This window comes from Ylistrum balloti, unplaced genomic scaffold, assembly GCF_031769215.1.
Source record: "Ylistrum balloti isolate Yb309-2 unplaced genomic scaffold, AGI_CSIRO_Ybal_v1 Utg370744, whole genome shotgun sequence".
Lineage (NCBI taxonomy): Eukaryota > Metazoa > Mollusca > Bivalvia > Pectinida > Pectinidae > Ylistrum > Ylistrum balloti.
Window position 1 is genome coordinate 674,719 of NW_026782438.1, and position 21,205 is coordinate 695,923.

The following is a 21,205-nucleotide window of genomic DNA, read 5'->3' on the forward strand; positions in this document are numbered from 1 at the left end:
AGACAGGGACCATATATACATCATATACTGTCATAGAAGAGGAAAGACATAGACACCATATACTGTCATAGACAGGGACGATATAGACACCACATGCTGTCATAAACAGGGACGATATAGACACCATATACTTTCATAGACAGGGACATCATAGACACCATATACTGTCATAGACAGGGACGGCATAGACACCGTATACTGTCATAGACAGGAACGACATAGACACCACATACTGTCATAGACAGCGACTACATAGACACCATATACTGTCACAGACAGGGACCACATAGACAACGTATACCGTCATAGACAGGGGCGACATAGACATTATATACTGTCATAGACAGGGACGATATAGACACCATGTACTGACATACACAGGGACCACATAGACACCATGTACTGTCATAGACAGGGACGGAATAGACACCATATACTGTCATAGACAGGGACGACATAGACACCATGTACTGTCATAGACAGGGACGGCATAGACACCGTATACTGTCATAGACAGGGACGGCATAGACACCACATACTGTCATAGACAGGGGCGATATAGACATTATATACTGTCATAGACAGGGGCGATATAGACACCATGTACTGTCATAGACAGGGACGACATAGACATTATATACTGTCATAGACAGGGACGACATAGACACCATGTACTGTCATAGACAGGGACGATATATACACCATATACTGTCATAGACAGGGACGACATAGACACCGTATACTGTCATAGACAGGGACGATATAGACATTATATACTGTCATAGACAGGGACGACATAGACACCATATACTGTCATAGACAGGGACGACATAGACACCATGTACTGTCATAGACAGGGACTACATAGACATCATATACTGTCATAGACAGGGACTACACAGACATCATATACTGTCATAGACAGGGACGACATAGACACCATGTACTGTCATAGACAGGGACGATATATACACCATATACTGTCATAGACAGGGACTACACAGACATCATATACTGTCATAGACAGGGACGACATAGACACCATGTACTGTCATAGACAGGGACGATATAGACATTATATACTGTCATAGACAGGGACGATATAGACATTATATCCTGTCATAGACAGGGACGACATAGACACCATGTACTGTCATAGACAGGGACGACATAGACACCATGTACTGTCATAGACAGGGACGACATAGACATCTTATACTGTCATGGACAGGGACCACATAGACATCATATACTGTCATGGACAGGGACGATATAGACATCATATACTGTCATAGACAGGGGCGACATAGACATCATGTACTGTCATAGACAGGGACGACATAGACATCTTATACTGTCATGGACAGGGACCACATAGACACCATATACTGTCATGGACAGGGACGATATAGACACCATATACTGTCATAGACAGGGGCGACATAGACACCATGTACTGTCATAGACAGGGACGACATAGACACCATGTACTGTCATAGACAGGGACGATATAGACATTATATACTGTCATAGACAGGGACGATATAGACATTATATCCTGTCATAGACAGTGACGACATAGACACCATGTACTGTCATAGACAGGGACGACATAGACACCATGTACTGTCATAGACAGGGACGACATAGACACCATGTACTGTCATAGACAGGGACGACATATACACCGTATACTGTCATAGACAGGGACGATATAGACATCATATACTGTCATAGACAGGGGCGACATAGACATCATGTACTGTCATAGACAGGGACGACATAGACACCATTACTGTCATAAACAGGGACGATATATACACCATATACTGTCATAGACAGGGACGACATAGACATCATATACTGTCATAGACAGGGACGATATAGACACCATATACTGTCATAGACAGGGACGACATAGACACCATATACTGTCATAGACAGGGACTACACAGACATCATATACTGTCATAGACAGGGACGATATAGACATTATATACTGTCATAGACAGGGACGACATAGACACCATGTACTGTCATAGACAGGGACGACATAGACACCATATACTGTCATAGACAGGGACGACATAGACACCATATACTGTCATAGACAGGGACGACATAGACACCATATACTGTCATAGACAGGGGCGACATAGACACCATGTACTGTCATAGACAGGGACGATATATACAACATATACTGTCATAGACAGGGACGACATAGACACCGTATACTGTCATAGACAGGGACGATATAGACATTTTATACTGTCATAGGGACACCATATACTGTCATAGACAGGGACGACATAGACACCATATACTGTCATAGACAGGGACGACATAGACACCATATACTGTCATAGACAGGGGACGACATAGACACCATATACTGTCATAGACAGGGACGATATAGACACCATATACTGTCATAGACAGGGACATAGACATAGACATTATATACTGTCATAGACAGGGGCGATATAGACACCATGTACTGTCATAGACAGGGACGACATAGACATTATATACTGTCATAGACAGGGACGATATAGACACCGTATACTGGCATAGACAGGGACGACATAGACACCATATACTGTCATAGACAGGGACGACATAGACACCATGTACTGTCATAGACAGGGACGACATAGACACCATGTACTGTCATAGACAGGGACGATATAGACACCATATACTGTCATAGACAGGGACTACACAGACATCATATACTGTCATAGACAGGGACGACACAGACATCATATACTGTCATAGACAGGGACGACATAGACACCATGTACTGTCATAGACAGGGACGATATATACACCATATACTGTCATAGACAGGGACTACACAGACATCATATACTGTCATAGACAGGGACGATATAGACATTATATACTGTCATAGACAGGGGCGACATAGACACCATGTACTGTCATAGACAGGGACGATATATACACCATATACTGTCATAGACAGGGACTACACAGACATCATATACTGTCATAGACAGGGACGATATAGACATTATATACTGTCATAGACAGGGACGATATATACACCATATACTGTCATAGACAGGGACGACATAGACACCATATACTGTCATAGACAGGGACGACATAGACACCATATACTGTCATAGACAGGGGCGACATAGACACCATGTACTGTCATAGACAGGGACGACATAGACACCATGTACTGTCATAGTCAGGGACGATATATACACCATATACTGTCATAGACAGGGACGACATAGACATTATATACTGTCATAGACAGGGACTACACAGACATCATATACTGTCATAGACAGGGACGACATAGACACCATGTACTGTCATAGACAGGGACGATATAGACATCATATACTGTCACTGACAGGGACTCCATAGCCACCATGTACTGTCATAGACAGGGACTACATAGACATCATATACTGTCATAGACAGGGACGACATAGATACCATGTACTGTCATAGACAGGGACGACATAGACACCATATACTGTCATAGACAGGGACGATATATACAACATATACTGTCATAGACAGGGACGACATAGACACCGTATACTGTCATAGACAGGGACGATATAGACATTTTATACTGTCATAGACAGGGACGATATAGACACCATGTACTGTCATAGACAGGGACGACATATACATAGATATACTGTCATAGACAGGGACATAGACAGACGATATATACACCATATACTGTCATAGACAGGGACGACATAGACATATATACTGTCATAGACAGGGACGACATAGACACCATGTACTGTCATAGTCAGGGACGATATATACACCATATACTGTCATAGACAGGGACGACGACATAGACACCATTATATACTGGCATAGACAGGGACGACATAGACACCGTATACTGTCATAGACAGGGACGATATAGACATTATATACTGTCATAGACAGGGACGACATAGACACCATGTACTGTCATAGGCAGGGACGACATAGACGCCATATACTGTCATAGACAGGGACGACATAGACACCATATACTGTCATAGACAGGGGCGACATAGACACCATGTACTGTCATAGACAGGGACGATATAGACACCATATACTGTCATAGACAGGGACGACATAGACACCGTATACTGTCATAGACAGGGACGATATAGACATTTTATACTGTCATAGACAGGGACGATATAGACATTATATACTGTCATAGACAGGGACGATATAGACATTATATACTGTCATAGACAGGGACGACATATACTGTCATAGACAGGGACGATATAGACATTATATACTGTCATAGACAGGGACGATATAGACACCATGTACTGTCATAGACAGGGACGACATAGACACCATATACTGTCATAGACAGGGACGATATAGACATTATATACTGTCATAGACAGGGGCGACATAGACACCATGTACTGTCATAGACAGGGACGATATAGACATCATATACTGTCATAGACAGGGACGATATATACATTATATACTGTCATAGACAGGGACGATATAGACATCATATACTGTCATAGACAGGGACGATATAGACATTATATACTGTCATAGACAGGGACGACATAGACACCGTATACTGTCATAGACAGGGACGATATAGACATCATATACTGTCATAGACAGGGACTACATAGACATCATATACTGTCATAGACAGGGACATCATATACTGTCATAGACAGGGACTACACAGACATCATATACTGTCATAGACAGGGACACCATAGCCACCATGTACTGTCATAGACAGGGACTACATAGACATCATATACTGTCATAGACAGGGACTACAGAGAAATCATATACTGTCATAGACATGGACACCATAGCCACCATGTACTGTCATAGACAGGGACTACATAGCCATCATATACTGGCATAGACAGGGACTACACAGAAATCATATATAGCCACCATGTACTGTCATAGACAGGGACTACATAGCCACCATGTACTGTCATAGACAGGGACGGCATAGACACCATGTACTGTCATAGACAGGGACGGCATAGACACCATGTACTGTCATAGACAGGGACGGCATAGACACCATGTACTGTCATAGACAGGGACGACATAGACACCATGTACTGTCATAGACAGTGACGATGTCAGTATGAAATCTACTTTAAAGTTCAGAAATATTCCTAGAAGCTTTACATTCTTTTTAATCAACAAACAATCCCTTCCAATCGGTGGAGTTGCTGACAGACGTCTGAATTGTACTGTTGATAATATGTTCATGCTGATCATTAAACAATATATCTATAGAAGCAGATGTCTTAATAAGTCTTTAAATGTCAACGCTTTAGTCAACAATATACAATATAAGTATAATCAACAGAAGCATATGACAAATAATGAAAATGAAGGAAAAAAATTACTAATACCTGGAGTAAAAGGAAAAACCTAACTCAACCTGATGACTAAATATTTTCACCTAATCGTTCATATCATTCAACAAATAATAAATCATAAAATGATGATAAGTAAGCTGTGTTATCACAATTGTTTTGAGCTTAAAGGTTTCATTATCACTTAAGTTTCAACAATCTTCCGTTACCATGAAAACCAGTTAATTCCGGGTCCTGAAGTCTCGTCTGTTTTGTTTAATACTTACAACCTGTATTACTTATGTCAATAATTTGTAAAAACGTCAAGTTGCCTTATCTATCTAGTTTACTTCCTCGTTCCTCGTACATTTGATCACCAAAAGGTTATTTGTTTACCTACCTGTCGACCACACGCCTCGCCCAGTACGATCTCCTTGATAACAGTTATATATTAAAGTTATTGAACTGTTAACTTAACATCTATTATATTTTACTGAAACGAGGAAGTTTCATCTTATCTAGAAATGTGCATGTTTTTATCGTTTTGCGTTGTTGGGTGTCACTTCTGCTTTCCAAGCCAGTAAGCTGAGGTGTACCCTTTTTAGTATTGTAGATCTGCAAGCATTATGGAAAAGTTAGATAAACATTTTGAAGAGTGGATTAATGAATCCCCGCCTGATGACGAGATCAAGGAAATGTTGGAATTACTCAGAATAAAACAGGTAGGTAAAAGTAAGTTATACCAGAAACGGAAAATGTCTATTCTGAACCAGATACGTGGATAACAGACATGTTACGTCTCTGTCTGAACGAAAGGTGTTATAGAGTTGTACTTACCGTACTGAGCGTATACGTAGGTATGCATGGGTGGAGAAGAACAGTTGACTGATCAAGCGAAACGTGCAACAAATCCGAAAGAGGGGAATAGAGTAATAATGTTACCAATTTTTAGCGGATTAGTATTTCTTTAACCCTTGATCTTCAGATTGTTTTTCAGTCAGGATGAATGTCTGTCTACGGGTTTGCGAAAGCCGGTAGTTTATAACGTTCATGAAAACTTTAAAAATATATCATTTATCATATTGTCGATAATGAGAGATCGGTATGATACAACGCAAGATAGAGTTATATTTTTTGTACCACAAAGTATTGATCTGATGTTTTAGTAAGTAAAACTGAATGTGATATAAATTACGTTTAGGCATTGATAACATTTTTGCGTTGATGAAGGATTGAGCACAACACAGGAAACACTAATAATAGATAATGTTTGTTCAAATTTATAGACAAATCCATCTCGCTTTGGTGTCTAGACCGTAAACATGTAGATCACTTCACACACGAAAAGGTTAGAAATAAATAAAATGGATAAATGATAATCCTGATTATAAAAATGTCTAGGGAAAAATGTAGAAAGCTAGTGTGTTTTACAGGCTTCCGACAAAACTTGGTGACTGAAACATAGTGCCAAAATCCGGCCTTATAGACCTTCCTTCTGTATACTTAGCCAAACGTTAGGGGACCATCGATTTCAGTATGAAAGTTTTATTCAAAACTGATTTTCGCTTTTGTAAACTTGAACCTTGTCATACTCCTTGCATTGTCTCCTTTTGTGTTTGACACTGTATGTCACCAAGCGATGCACTCTGTTAAAGATAACCCGTATTAAACTGGGGTATGTTATCCTCAAAACACAAGTCTGTTTTGCCACCAAAAGCAACGTTTACACGTGTATTGCTGGTAAATCATACCCTTACTCATACTGTATCTCAAAGTGACAAGTCGAACATTGACATTTGCTAAAAGATGGAAAGTTTCTGGAATGGTTGTAGTTGGTATAACATACAGGCATGTAGCTGAATGGTTTAGTGTCAGCCATTCTGCTATTTCGTGATTAATGCAGTTTCTTAACCAAACTGGTTGTTGACAAGCGTCCCAGGTCTGGCAGACCTCGAGATACTTCTGATAAAGAACAGTTGGTGTTGTGTCCCACTTGTTATTGTTTAGTTTGTTTATGATAACAACACTGCAATCTTGCTAATGCTCTGTCAAAGTTGTCGCAGGACTCATTTTTGAGAAATGAATATATTTTCAGTAACACCCACTCAATAAGTTTGTTAACCAGTTATTTTTGAACTGCCGATCCATATGTTCTTTTCTACAACAAATCACATGGCAATCTAGTCAACGAGGAAGTGTGGATAATTTGATATTATAATGAAGTCGTTAATTCGGACACTGAGTCATAAAAGTCTTAATAAGACAATTCAGACATGACATATCCATTTTCTTTTCCCGTTCGGCGTCGCAATTTACAGCGGTATTTCTATATATAAGAACTCCAAGATATACAACTGCAAATTTCAAAATACATATGCTAATGTTTCTGTGTATTTTTTTTATAACAATCATTTTGTGTTTTTGATAAATTCAGGAGGGCACATTCCGGGTACTGAAAGGTATACATGACCACGAAAGAGATGAAGTTGCAAACTTACAAGAAAGGTAAATAATAACTAGTACTAAAGTCGTATATGTATTGATCTCCTATTTTGTCTTCTATTTATCGAATTATTTTCTAACTCACATTTACGTTTTTTTAAAGCCAAACTACTATCCGATAATTTTTAAGGTATTAGAGGTATAATCGGAAATATTAGCGTAAACAAAATCTAGATATTTGATATGCTGTACATATGAGGCATCTTTTCACAAGTCTTTATAGTTTCTGTTCTTAGCATTACAAATTATAGTAGTGCTACACCTTCATAACCTTGATTTCACTCCAAAAACTGCGAGCGAACACTAGTGAGAGTGAAATTTTCACGAATATAAATTGCATTTACAGAATGTTTGATTTTCCAACTTTTCTAGATAAGTAATCTTCCAAATAAAATATATTGATTGGTTTTGTATTTGATATTTGTCAAAAACAGTAATAGTTCATATCTAAAGGCTGACGTTGTTTAATGAATGACCCGACCTTTTCGAGAAAAAACAAAATTAACTTTAACAATAACATAATGCCAGAGAATAAAAATCGATTGCAGAATCAGCCAAAAAGTTTCATCAATTGTATATTTAACTTAGAAATATAAATTACGTAGAAAGCCATAAAAATGAATTTTATCCATATCGTTTAAACTGACAATTATAGTTACCATCCTACTAGTCACTGATCACGGCGCAACGGACGGAAGGGGCACACGGATTGTAGTGTCTCTAACTGTGATCTAGCGTTATTTTCAAATATTCAAGCTTATTTCAAACTGAATTTGAGTTGTTTTTCAAAACGAAAACAAAAATCAATAAGCATATTTACGGGCATAGATTTATTATAATGATCCATTCCGTACATGTCAAAATTAATTCTAGGCACGTTAGATCGTATTGGCTGGAATTAGGCCGAGGTCATCCTTTAAATATTGCGAAAGTTGCCTACGCAACAGTCGAAGAAAGTTTGTCCATGACTCGAACGACGAATTCAAAAAAATATGCCACAATTTAAAAGATAAAAACTTTCAACTGTCTTCAGATGAAAACATTGCTTAGCGAGCAGACCTAGTTCTACCACAGTGACGTAATGTGTTGGTCATGGAATGCATTACCGACCGCGAATGTATGTATTGCATAAACGATTAAAAGGGTGTCTTTGCGAAATCAGTTAGACATCTATACTCCTACAGTTTTGATAGTTACTTTTAGCAGACCCCTTGATGTTAATATTCTATGAGATAGGCGTTGGCCACACTGGGTTGTGACATGTTTGCCATAACCCCCTTCTTCCCGTCCTTCTCCCTACATGTTAGGCGTGTAGAAGGGTAACCAGTGCCATTTGATCCCATTGTATACTGAAGAGTAATGTACACGTTCTAATGGTGTATCTAATTTCTTTATCAGGTTAAATTTGCTACGTGGAGAAGGAAAGAGAAAATCGACTCCTACCGCCAGTGCTGGTAATGTGCCAGTCGAGACGGCGATGGAGGCTCTCAACACAGCCCGCAGTTCCGTTATCAGTACTCTCTCAAAAGGAACAGAAATGAGCGTGTTAGCCAGAGAGGACTCTGAACTAATACTGACGATTATCAAAGTAATATTATATTTTCATTTTTAAATTGCAGTGGCTTGTTAAGTATATTGTTATTGTTTTCTATAAATCGAGGATTTTGGGGGAAAGGGATTCATTTTGTATATTAGATTTAAAATGCTGTCCCCTTTTTCCCGCGTTTCTTTAAAAAAGTCAATATTGCCTGGCTGTTATTTTTTTAATTCAATACTTGTCACAGTAATTCAGTAATCCATATCAATGATTTGGGTACATAAACGTCATCTGGAATTCGGGGGAGGGATGATTTGTAAAGGAGAAATAAAAATGACTTTGAAAGGAATTTGGATGGAGAGATTTCGGAATTCTCGGAAACCCCCAAAGATTATACTGATACAATCCTTGTTAGGCTATTTGGCTGAAATTTGATTTGGTTTAAACTGCCAGACTTCCTTGTGTGAATGGTTTCATTAGTCAGTGTTCACAAGGAAATGAAATATTTAAAAACCAAATACTGACATAACGGTTGCCATTTCAGTTCATCATCGTCTATCATATTGTGTTATATCTTATTTTATTTCGTTGAGTATGTGTGTTTTTCGTTGAGATTATCAATTTAATTTTTTTATCATAAAATACGTAAATGAAATTATCGTAACATTCACCTACAATGAAGTTTTTATTGTCTTTCAATCGAATAAAGTAAATACTTTAAGTAAAATGCTCTCTTATTGTCTATATATATTTTATACAGGTTCCCTTTTTTAGAAATTATCTACTCATAAAGTTTTTGAAATGAACTGATTTTGATTTCAAAATCAATTTGTAATTTATAATTTCAGACAGTGTTTAAATTTGTACAAGAGGAACAACAGGAACAGGCCAAGAAAATATCAGAGCTTCTACACATGGATAAAGGAGTCAGTTTTATACGTATCTAATATCATAATAGAATTTATCCTGCAACTGGCGCTGTCATCGTCGAAATACGCCTACCACATATATTTTTGTTGCATTTGGCAGTACCGGAATTTTTTTACATTTTAGCATGTGCGGAAATTTGACATACATACTCTCCGAATTCATTTAAATATTACATTTAGAAATATAAATAGCTGTTGAAATATGTGATTTTACATGTTTTAATGAACAAACTGATTCATTAAAACGTTTTAAAATTGCTGTTATATCCGATGAAGTTTGGAGCCATATTTCCGCGCAGAGCACTTCTTTTGGCGCCCCACATTAGGCAAAATGCAGCGTAATGTCAACGTGATTGACCACATTGAACAACAAAACTGTTTGTGTTTCATTAGTAAGATTTCCAAGCAATGTTTCAGGATAAATAGAATGCATGGTCCACGTCGTAGAATATAAGCTGTATTTTCGCTCGGGACAGAAAGACTTGCCACTTCTGTCTTTCTTCACCCTAGCCAAAATACAGCTTATATTTTAAGACACTGACGATGTATTTTTTATATATCTTACCTTTTGCCAATCGGTCTATTTACCCTATAGACAACATAAAGTCTAAACCACAGAGAAAACATAAGAAGATTCCGTTTCCGGCCTATTTGGATTTATTTCTTTTGTATTTTGCTCTTTTGTCAAGTTCCTATTTATATAACTCCACAGATTTTTGATAACAATTATGTGGGTTTACTGGTACATGATCGTATGATATCTATCATTGTCAAAGTTTCAAACAGTATGTTACGACAACATTTTGCTTTTTGTTACAGAATCAGAATAAAATCCAACACCTTCAACGGTCTCTAAGCTACGATATCGAAAAGGCGTTACTGGAGGTAAGGGTAATTAAAAATTGAATATGGACGTGTTTCATGCTGGTAAGTATGCCTCGTGGTTCCTTTGGTGTTTAACTTATTTGGGAACATGACTTTACTTATTTGGATTGACCAGGATGTGCATGGTGAATGACGTCGATGAAGCAGAAGACACTTATTATTCATAAAAAAATTCCTTTACTTCTTTCAAGAGTCTTCGTGTAAATCTTTTACTTGTTCATATTTTCCCCTAGTTTTATCGAGTGTTATTATTACGAATCTGATAAAATGAAAAAGCATAATTCATAATTGGAAAATGTAGAAAAGGCATCTTGATCAGCTTACATACAATAAACGTGTACCAAAAAGTGTAAATGTTTTATAATGATGTAAACCTTCGTTACACAGCTGTAGTGCTGATGTACAAAGTGTGAAAACTGTGTAAGGACATACATTACGAATATCTGTAATATAAAATTAATTTTTCAATATGTTTATTCTGTATGTGTTTTAGTTCTCATGATGACCAATAACTTCAAGCATGGTTTGTCATTTGAATGTCTAGACATTTCCTCTCCGCTTGTGGGGTTTCATTTTCTGTGTAAACAAAAAAAACCCAACTGCACACAATTTAAATGAAATAGTTTTTTTTGCATAATCCTCATGGAAAATAAATGGTAAGGGGAAAATAGATGAAGAATATCTGGCTCCGATGGCATAGAATGACTTGAATGTTCCAGTATCATCACACTCTGTCCAATCTATAACAATCTTGTGTTGTTATGAGAAACTCGGGGGAAAAAACGAAAATATAAGCATCATTTTGTACACTTAATAACTATTTAAACTTCATTGGAAATAGTTAGAAGTTTGTATGGAATAAAAATATTTTCACTATAATTGTTATGTAACTTTCCTAATATAGATGTTTCCAGATAACAGGGGTTGGTGGATCTTGACATTCAAACTATGTATAAGGCTTGCGGACTCAAACCTCAAACAGTGAAAAATACCATTCCTTTTTAATACATGTTACTTTCAATCTCGTACAACTTGATAGGAATTCATACTTTTCCTTTAATTGTCATGATAATTTCAAAATTCATTTACGAAATAAATTGGCAACTAAAACAAATAGGTTTGCCAGGATTTAAGAATGCACGTGTGGTTGAGTGGCGCATGAAAGAACCAGTGATATGTACATTGTTCGCAGCGTACTGTACTGTATTTCGGCAAAATATGTGATCGAGTCTGTAAATCGGAAGTGGTCACTCTGGAAATACCCGAAAAGCCTTTTCCGTCGATGATTAGGTTTTTTCATATGTTTTATTTCAGTTTCTGGATGATCGTCGTTTTTTACTTTATGTGAATAAAATGAAATATTTCAGGCTAAACGACTGTTTACATAGCGTATTATAAAACTAACAGAAAAGCTGTACTGTTGCGATCGTAATCACACACGTGTTTGTTCAACGCAAGACTTCAACTTACTGTGGTGTTTGTTTAGGTACTTAAAAGCGACTGCTTTTGTCAACTCAAGAAATCTTTATTTTGGTATTTTCTGAATTGAAATTGAAAAAGATAGATTTTGATTAGATTTTGGCTTTTAAATGACGATAAAATTCAGTGAGTATTTGTATGCAATATCATTCGAATCGGCCTTAGGTGTGTAGTATAGGTTGACACGAGGCTGTTTCAATAGTATCGGATGAATTTCAAATCAAAACATTTGCAGTGAATTATGAAAAGTGATGGCACATGCACATGGTTTTATATATTAGGTGTCCATGTTTTGAAATTCGAGTGAAAGCTCTCGTTCTTTCCGAACATATGTGTGGTTAACAAACCGGACCCGCGAATAGACATTTACGTCAACCGTGCACATGACGTCATCAATCCAATGATGTTAAAAACAACGCCTTGTTTTTTCAACTCGCAAAATTTGTAAGAAATATTTTTTAAACGAAAATTTGATAGTAACAAAAGTTGTTCAGCATTTTCTCTGGTTTCATGAGTAGATCAACGCCTCCACAAATAAGGGGGACACCGACGTCACAATGCGTAAAAATGCGTAGTTATGAGTTAAGGGGCTATGTCAAATGTTACGGTGTAGTGGTAAGGTAGGCTTTTATAGATTAAAGTTTTTATTTTTCATTCTAAATTCTGCTTTTGATTATCATTGTTTTATTTATTTGTAGTTTTTTGTAATTTGCGATCTTTAATTGCAATATACAGCAAAAACTCATTATTAAATATTCACTTTACTTTTCACAATGAATATTAATGAAACTTTATTCACAGTATTATTCAACAAAAACTGAAAGGATCTTCCTGTACAAATAACACTGTCTTTGTATGAAAGAAAGAAAACAACCAAATTTGTTTGGTTTGATTACAGGCTTTTTTTGATGACGTATGGATGGAAAAAATATATCATCACGGCGCTTCCAAATCGAGTCTGATTACAACAAAAGACAACGTAAATGTAAAAATGAAGGATTTTGTTTCGAAGTGCATTCAACTTGTGTGGATTATGTTACTGGAAACGCCTTCCTTGCAATTTTGTTGGGAGAAATCAAAGTTACATTATCGGTATTATGGAGCACAGGGAGAGGTCGATCGCGGAGATCGAATTATCCTGCCAGCTATAGTTGTAGCAAGCATATCGAAAGACGATAAAAGGAGTAGCGTTATTAAGGGTAAACTTCAACGCGAGGATGAGCTGGGCAAATCTCAGAATCGGAGTACATGAAATAAAAAAGAATTGCCTGAGGTGTGAAATATTGAAACGCAAGAATAAACTTTTTTCCAGATTGCGGAAATGGGACGGATGGCAGTATAACGGTGCTAGCATTTTCACTAACGAAAATTAAGAAATATTTGTGATAAAGCTATGATTTAGAAAGACATTTGAAACCTCATGTTATCAATATTCGGTCACGTTTGTTTGCATTTTTTCCTTTATGTAATTTATTTACACAACTACGATACATACATGTACATTCTTTGGTAAATTTCCGTCGAAATTGAGATCACGCCCATCCCAAATTCATCCGCAAACTGGACTAGAACGACAAAGTGTGTTGTGTTAATAAGTAACCAATGTATACAGCTGTTTATCATGCTTCGTTAACCATTTTATTTCTCGATGTAGCGGTTTAAGGTAACTATCATATTCATTTTGTTCTCTATGATTAACGAATGAAGTTGCATATGTCACGTGTTTCTTGTGGCAGATTGATCTAGACTACGACATCGAAAAGACAGTCTGCCTACATCTCAATGCTGAAAATATACTTACAATGAATGTACTGTGAATCTTCAAAATACCATTGTTTGCTTTATATCTTTGGTGCATTTTATTCCACTTACTACCCTTTCAACAAAAATGCTAAATCATTTCTAACTTTATCAAATCATCATCGGTTCTTTATAGGACTGTCCTACAAACCAGCTTCCAAAGGTTCGCCTTTGATCCCATATATCCATACAATATTTATTTACTTAATCCTGTTATCATGAATCACTTAACTTACTGTCCGAACTACAAACTGTTGGATATCATTAGATGTGCTCCCTCCACTATATTCTTGAGTGGATCACAAGCTAAGTATACTTCGGTGAGATTCTGCCTCCAAATGACCCCGGCTATTCTCGAGGCGATGAACTCAACAAACAAACATAATATCAAACCAACATTTACCCTTGTGTTCACTGGTTCAATTTACAATTTAGTCACATTATCCATTCATCCCTAATTAGATTATCCTACAATCCAAACGCATTTCAACTATGTTGTCAAATCTACCTCCGAACCTGGATTTCAAAGCATCCTGCAATTACAAACTTGGTTGTCAAACTGCTACAATACTAATTCTTATCTAGCTATCCAATCAGAGCCCATCACCTTTTCCCACAAACCAGTCGTAAATATCCATATCTAACCACCAATATTCCTCTTTTGTAACTTTACAGCCTTTCTGTCCAGCTATCCGCCACCCATTCTTCCTGTTGTCCTATCCACCCCCAACCATACCCAAACGGACATGGTTATCCTACTCTCTACCCAACTGCACCTCTTTAGTTCTAATCCGTTGTATCGCTTCACTAATCGTCGTGTCATCTACTATCCGACTATCCGGCAGCCAATAATTTTCTGTTGATCAACCATCAAACCATCCGGTTGTCTTATTTTGCATTCATCGTTTCTTCAAACTTTGAATTTTCGCAATCACTTTAGTCCACTGCGAAATAGCGAAATTATCGTCCTCGCAAAAATAAACCGCTGTGCGGTATTATTCGTAATTTTTCAGTTTTGCTGAATATTTGGGAATACGTCAGACCATGATTAGGAATTTTTCGTATTTTTTTTATTTATAACAGCAAATTTGTTCGTTTGGTCCGATAGTGACGCAAATTAATAACATAATGTAGACACAATGGTAACGAATTGTGTAATTCCAAGAAAAAATCTATCTACACCTACATGTATCCGCCTCTAGAAGTGCAGTTGAATATATTTACAACAATTTTTGTAGCTTTTTTCCAAGACTTATGTCAGAATGGAATGAGCCAGCCTGTCTGTTACCCACAATGACATCACTTGCAGCATTAAAAAGGGAATGTTTAAACTCATCAGATACGGATGCCTATCCATTATGTTCTAATGTTTTTAAATATCAAGGTGATAGGAAATTTAACATAATATTATGTCAGTTAGGAAATTTTGCAAGTAATCTGAACTCTGATTTATTCAATTCATACCTTAGTGATAGCCCTGCTTGTACATGTGGTGCTCCATTAGAAGATCGTGAACATTTTTTCTTGCACTGTCCTCTATATTCTAATCAAAGACTAACTTTATTCAACTCTTTGTCAGCAATAAACGATTCCATTCCACTCAATATTCAAACGTTAATTTATGGTTTTCAGCCTCAAGTTATAAACATGAATATTTATATTATGGAGGCGGTTCAGAAATACATCAGAGACACCAAAAGATTTTTCTGAACTCTAAATTAGCTTAGTATTACATTAATTCTGATCATTAGAATGTTTCTTGTCCATTGAAATTCACTCAATAGTACAAATAATCTTCTATCTAAGTTATGTAATAATACAAGAAGATTATGTTCAAGATATATTCATATGTAATGTGCATGTAATTACTGTTATATTTTTTAAGGAGAGGGCTAATATAGGCTTTGCCTGTTGCCCAATTCCTTTTGTACATACGATCCGTACAATAAAATATTCTGAAATGAAAAAAAATTTTTGTAGCACAATCATATTTTTGATTATGTTACTTCATCTAAAAGGTACAATTTATATAAATATAGCAAATATTAATATTAAAATGTATGTATTCTCTGAATCGCACGTGTTCTTATTTTATAATTTGCGAAAACAAAAGAGAGTCAATTGTGCTGTATGCATTGTTCATGTATATCGATATAAGAAAAATATAAGATTTTAGAAAAATACTTTATTTGCATGTCAGGACCCAACTGAAACCGACAAAACAAAAAATAAATCAACATTCCACATCATTTGTATCTAACGAAATGAGGTATATCGCTGATGATACTGTAAATTTGCCGGGGAAAAGATTGGATTATTAACCTGTTTTCTAATTGACTACACTCCTGATTCGGTGTCAGTAGGTTGTATGAGGTCAAAGTATGCAGCTACTATTTGTCAACAGCATTTAACCGATTTGCCAGGCAGATGCAACCACTGGTCGTTATGATGCTTCAATGCAAATAATATTGTAGATCTAGACTCTTATAAATAATTTGTAACTTTGTAATGTTTTACTCCTGAAGGCGATGTCAGTTCGAGATGCCATTCAAAATACCAAATTATGCCATATCCACTGTAACAATGTTCAGGAGCCCATTTCAACAAACAGAAAGCGTTGTCATCTCATGTATGACATGATTAAGTTGAAGTTTATTTGAACTTCTTAAACAAAATGCTTTACGCTTCTCTATAATATGTTTATTTTCAGAGTATTTTAATGATGGCAAAAATTCATGATATTTTTGTTTTCGTAATGCAAGGAAATTTCAATTTACATGAAAATGAAAAACAATACGCCCAACAGGAATGTTATAATAAATCACAATAGATGGAGACATTTACCAAAATGAGACATGAACACAAATAAGTATTTTTCAAGAGCTTTTATTGAATAGCACGATTCTTTCCATTTTCTAGATAGCAACATCCTGTTTCCCCATGTTGACATGTCGCAGTTAATTCGATATTCAAAGACATTTTCCAAGTATCACGATTTTCATGAAAAGATCCCGAAAACTGACGGACAAATTCGGAATTTCAAAAGATGTAGGTTGATGAAATGATGGGGGAATTATATCGCCATAATAGTGATCTTATGAAGAAATATTCTATCTCTTACTGCGATTTGAAGCTGGACGTAATTGATGCTCATTTGTTTGCCAGTTGGTTCTGTTGTTGTGGACCTTGGCATTACTTAAGTTGACCAAGGAGAACATCTCGTCGATGAAGGAGAAGACGCTTACTCTTCCTGATCACGTGGTCCCTGCACTTTTTCCATGAGTCTCCATGTAAATCTTTCTTCTGTTCATATATTGCCCTAGTTTAATTGAGTTTGATGATGAATTATGATTATATTGACATGTTGGAATTTTCTTGATATTTTTGTCAAGGGTCTTCGTTTAAATCTTCTTTTGTTCATATTTTGCCTTAGCTTTACGGAATCTAAGTATGGATTATGATTATGTTGACATGTTGTTACTTTCTTGAAATTACTTTAGATAATTCTTACTTGGATTGATAAATAGGACAGCGGTGAAAACACTTTCTACCAATAAAGTGTTTCACCATATTGTTTTGTTAGTGCTGGAAAACTCTCTGCTTTTATATTATTGCCTATGGACTGGGAACTCAAGTCCCCATATGAACAATCATATTTCGTTTTATGTTATCGTTCGTTGTCGCCAGGTCACAAAAAAGGGCATTGTATGTTGATCTGTTTGTTTGTTGAGGTATACAACTCGATAAAAGGCTTTAATGTTTAAAACAACGTGGGTGTAAATACGGATCAGTACAGTTTTTATCTAACTGTGGTTGTCTTTATCAATGACAGAATATTTTTAATTGGTAATATATAATACATCAAAGTCTATGTACTTGTCCCATAGCCAAGATCAAGGTCACGTACGCTGGTAAGATAAGATAGCTGCGAAACGTCTAGAACTGTGTTAGCATTGTTTAAGAGACAAAATGGCTGACATTTTCGTAAATATTGTTTTGATCATATTAGCTTCTGATTGTTTTGACTTTCTGAATGGAAAAAAGTTTGACACTGTTAACCAGCAGCGACCATGGAAGAACCTTAACCCTGGATTTCAACCACAACACCAGCATGATTTCGTTGATTTTGTTTATCAAAAATTTGAAAGCATGGAGCGTCAGATGGCCGAAAAGGATGAACGCATTGACCAGCTTGAACTGAAAATCGCGTCACACGAAACGGCAATTTTACAAAAGGATGTTATTATAGAGCGGCTAATAAGAAGAGTTTCAGTCTTGGAGACAATAGAATCATCCAAACCGTTTATAGAAAAAAACAAAAACGCGGACGATCCAGAATCACATTTAGACTTTTCGACACCAAATGCTAATATTTTAAATGATAATCGATCACCGCGAAACAATACTGCCATCCTGCAGAAAATCTTTGGACCTGCTACTTCCGAAAACAAACCACAAGACACACAATTCCAATCGCCGCCATGTTCTGCGTGTAATGAAGAAAAAGAAGTAAGTTCGAAACGTAATTCTATTGCACCGTCTTCCAGACAAACGGTTGGACATCAGGAGCAACCTACCAAACGAAATGATATCCTGAAGAGAACTGATGATGATGATGAAGAAGTTAGCACTATTTCCAGCTCAAGACAAAACCGTAAGTCCCCTTTATTAAATATTAAATGGTGACATGTAGCAACATGACAAACACTGCTAACAGCACAAAAAAAAAAAAAAAAAAAAAAGATTTTTACCGATTTTTGTAGTACACGTATTACCATTTCCTGTCGTGTTTTTATCACAGTCAGAAAATATTTAGAAATTTCTTTTAATGTGTCATCAGACGATTGCTATATTTAAGTCTTAAAGAAGTTTACATTAAATTTACAGACTAAAATTCAGGAGAATTAATCTGAACATAACCTCCAGTAGTATGAGGACTCCTAATCTCAAAACGAATCTCTATATACTGTAAGACGATAATCTTTAATGGGAATTTATTTTCATTGGTTTCGCGGATATTCTTATTCCTCGGATTCATAAGTCCAAGTTTTTTCATTGAATAAAAGAAGATAAAATAAGCTGTATTTATCCACGAAATCTAGTATCCACGAAATAGTTATTTCTGAAAAACAACGAAATACCAACTCATAAAGATATAGGATTTTACAGTATCAAGCATACATCGATAATATGAGCGATTTGAAAAGTATTGTATTCATACCATTGCCTGTTCTAGGCGTTCCAACAATGCGGGCAGTTGCGTTCCACACGGCCCTTTCCACTTTCAAAACCGCTTTCAAAACTGACGCCGCCGTGATCTTCGATCACGAGGCACTGGACAATGGGAACGGATATAGTCCGACTGAGGGTATCTACATTGTTCCACAGTCCGGGACCTATGTTTTAACATGGACTATATTGGCTGATGCTCGTCAGGAATTCGATACTTTTCTCATAGTGAACGGCGATGTTAGAGGATCCTCTTTTTCAGATACCTCAGAAAATGGCGACTATTACCAATCTACCGCTGTGGTGGTTATCTTTTTGAACGAAGGAGATCATGTTTTTATCCGGATGGGATATACAACTGTAGCAGTTGGGACTATAGTAAGTACCGACAATCATTATGGAGTTTCTACTTTCTCAGGATGGAAACTGGACTAAAAAACACCGAAGTAACAGTGGATTAACATTATTTGCCTCTTTGCAGTTAACCTGTGCCCCGATCTTTTTCTTTAGTTTTCATTTTGATAACATAAACAATAAAAAGTTCTGTTCAAGCAATATCAATTAAGAAACGGTTTTTCTTTTTTTCATTTTTTCTGTCGGCATAGAGAGATTTGAATGTTCACTAAATTAATGAAACGTTAACATATATACAAGAGCATGGCCATAAACATTATAAACATGTCAGGTAAACAACATTCACAAGCCAGGTAAACAACATTCACAGGCCAGGTAAACAACTTTCACAAGCCAGGTAAACAACATTCACAAGCCAGGTAAACAACATTCACAAGACAGGTAAACAACATTCACAGGCCAGGTCAACAACATTCACAAGACAGGTAAACAACATCCACAGGCCAGGTAAACAACATTCACAAGCCAGGTAAACAACATTCACAGGCCAGGTCAACAACATTCACAAGACAGGTAAACAACATCCACAGGCCAGATCAACAACATTCACAAGACAGGTAAACAACTTTCACAGGCCAGGTAAACAACATTCACAAGACAGGTAAACAACATTCACAGGCCAGGTCAACAACATTCACAAGACAGGTAAACAACATCCACAGGCCAGGTAAACAACATTCACAAGCCAGGTAAACAACATTCACAAGTCAGTTGAACAATATTCAGTAGATCATCCCGCTTACATTATCCAGATAACGAAATTTTGTGGTTGCTGAGTTTTGGCATATGATCGGTGTTACGGATGTCCTTTTTAATATACCGATAGGCAGTTGTCATGCCGATCCCAAACACGAGACCTCAAGATCTCGTCTCTGTTAAATTCACGTTAATGATCACTAAAAGTGCCTTTAAACCATGGTGAATTCCTCCCTAAACCATAACCGATCCACCCCTAGATATGTCGAGTTCTAAAACACATGCGTCTGCAAGACGCTCTCCTCGACGCCGGTACACACGTTGACGGCCTTCTGATAGAAATAATGTGAATCGAGCAAGGC

At 36.7% G+C, this 21,205-nt stretch overlaps 2 protein-coding genes across 2 annotated transcripts; both read left to right on the forward strand.

The window, feature by feature from the left end:
* The first annotated feature begins 5,998 nt into the window (after window positions 1–5,998).
* Window positions 5,999–13,956, forward strand: LOC132558016 (uncharacterized). Its single transcript, XM_060222534.1, has 6 exons — window positions 5,999–6,094; window positions 7,807–7,877; window positions 9,273–9,462; window positions 10,260–10,337; window positions 11,160–11,225; window positions 13,603–13,956. Exons 1-6 carry the CDS (start codon window positions 5,999–6,001, stop codon window positions 13,954–13,956), a joined length of 855 nt encoding a protein of 284 aa, XP_060078517.1.
* Window positions 13,957–18,473: 4,517 nt separating this feature from the next.
* LOC132558017 (uncharacterized) lies at window positions 18,474–20,168 on the forward strand. The gene is made up of 2 exons (XM_060222536.1): window positions 18,474–19,158; window positions 19,741–20,168. Exons 1-2 carry the CDS (start codon window positions 18,474–18,476, stop codon window positions 20,166–20,168), a joined length of 1,113 nt encoding a protein of 370 aa, XP_060078519.1.
* The last annotated feature ends 1,037 nt before the right edge of the window (window positions 20,169–21,205 follow it).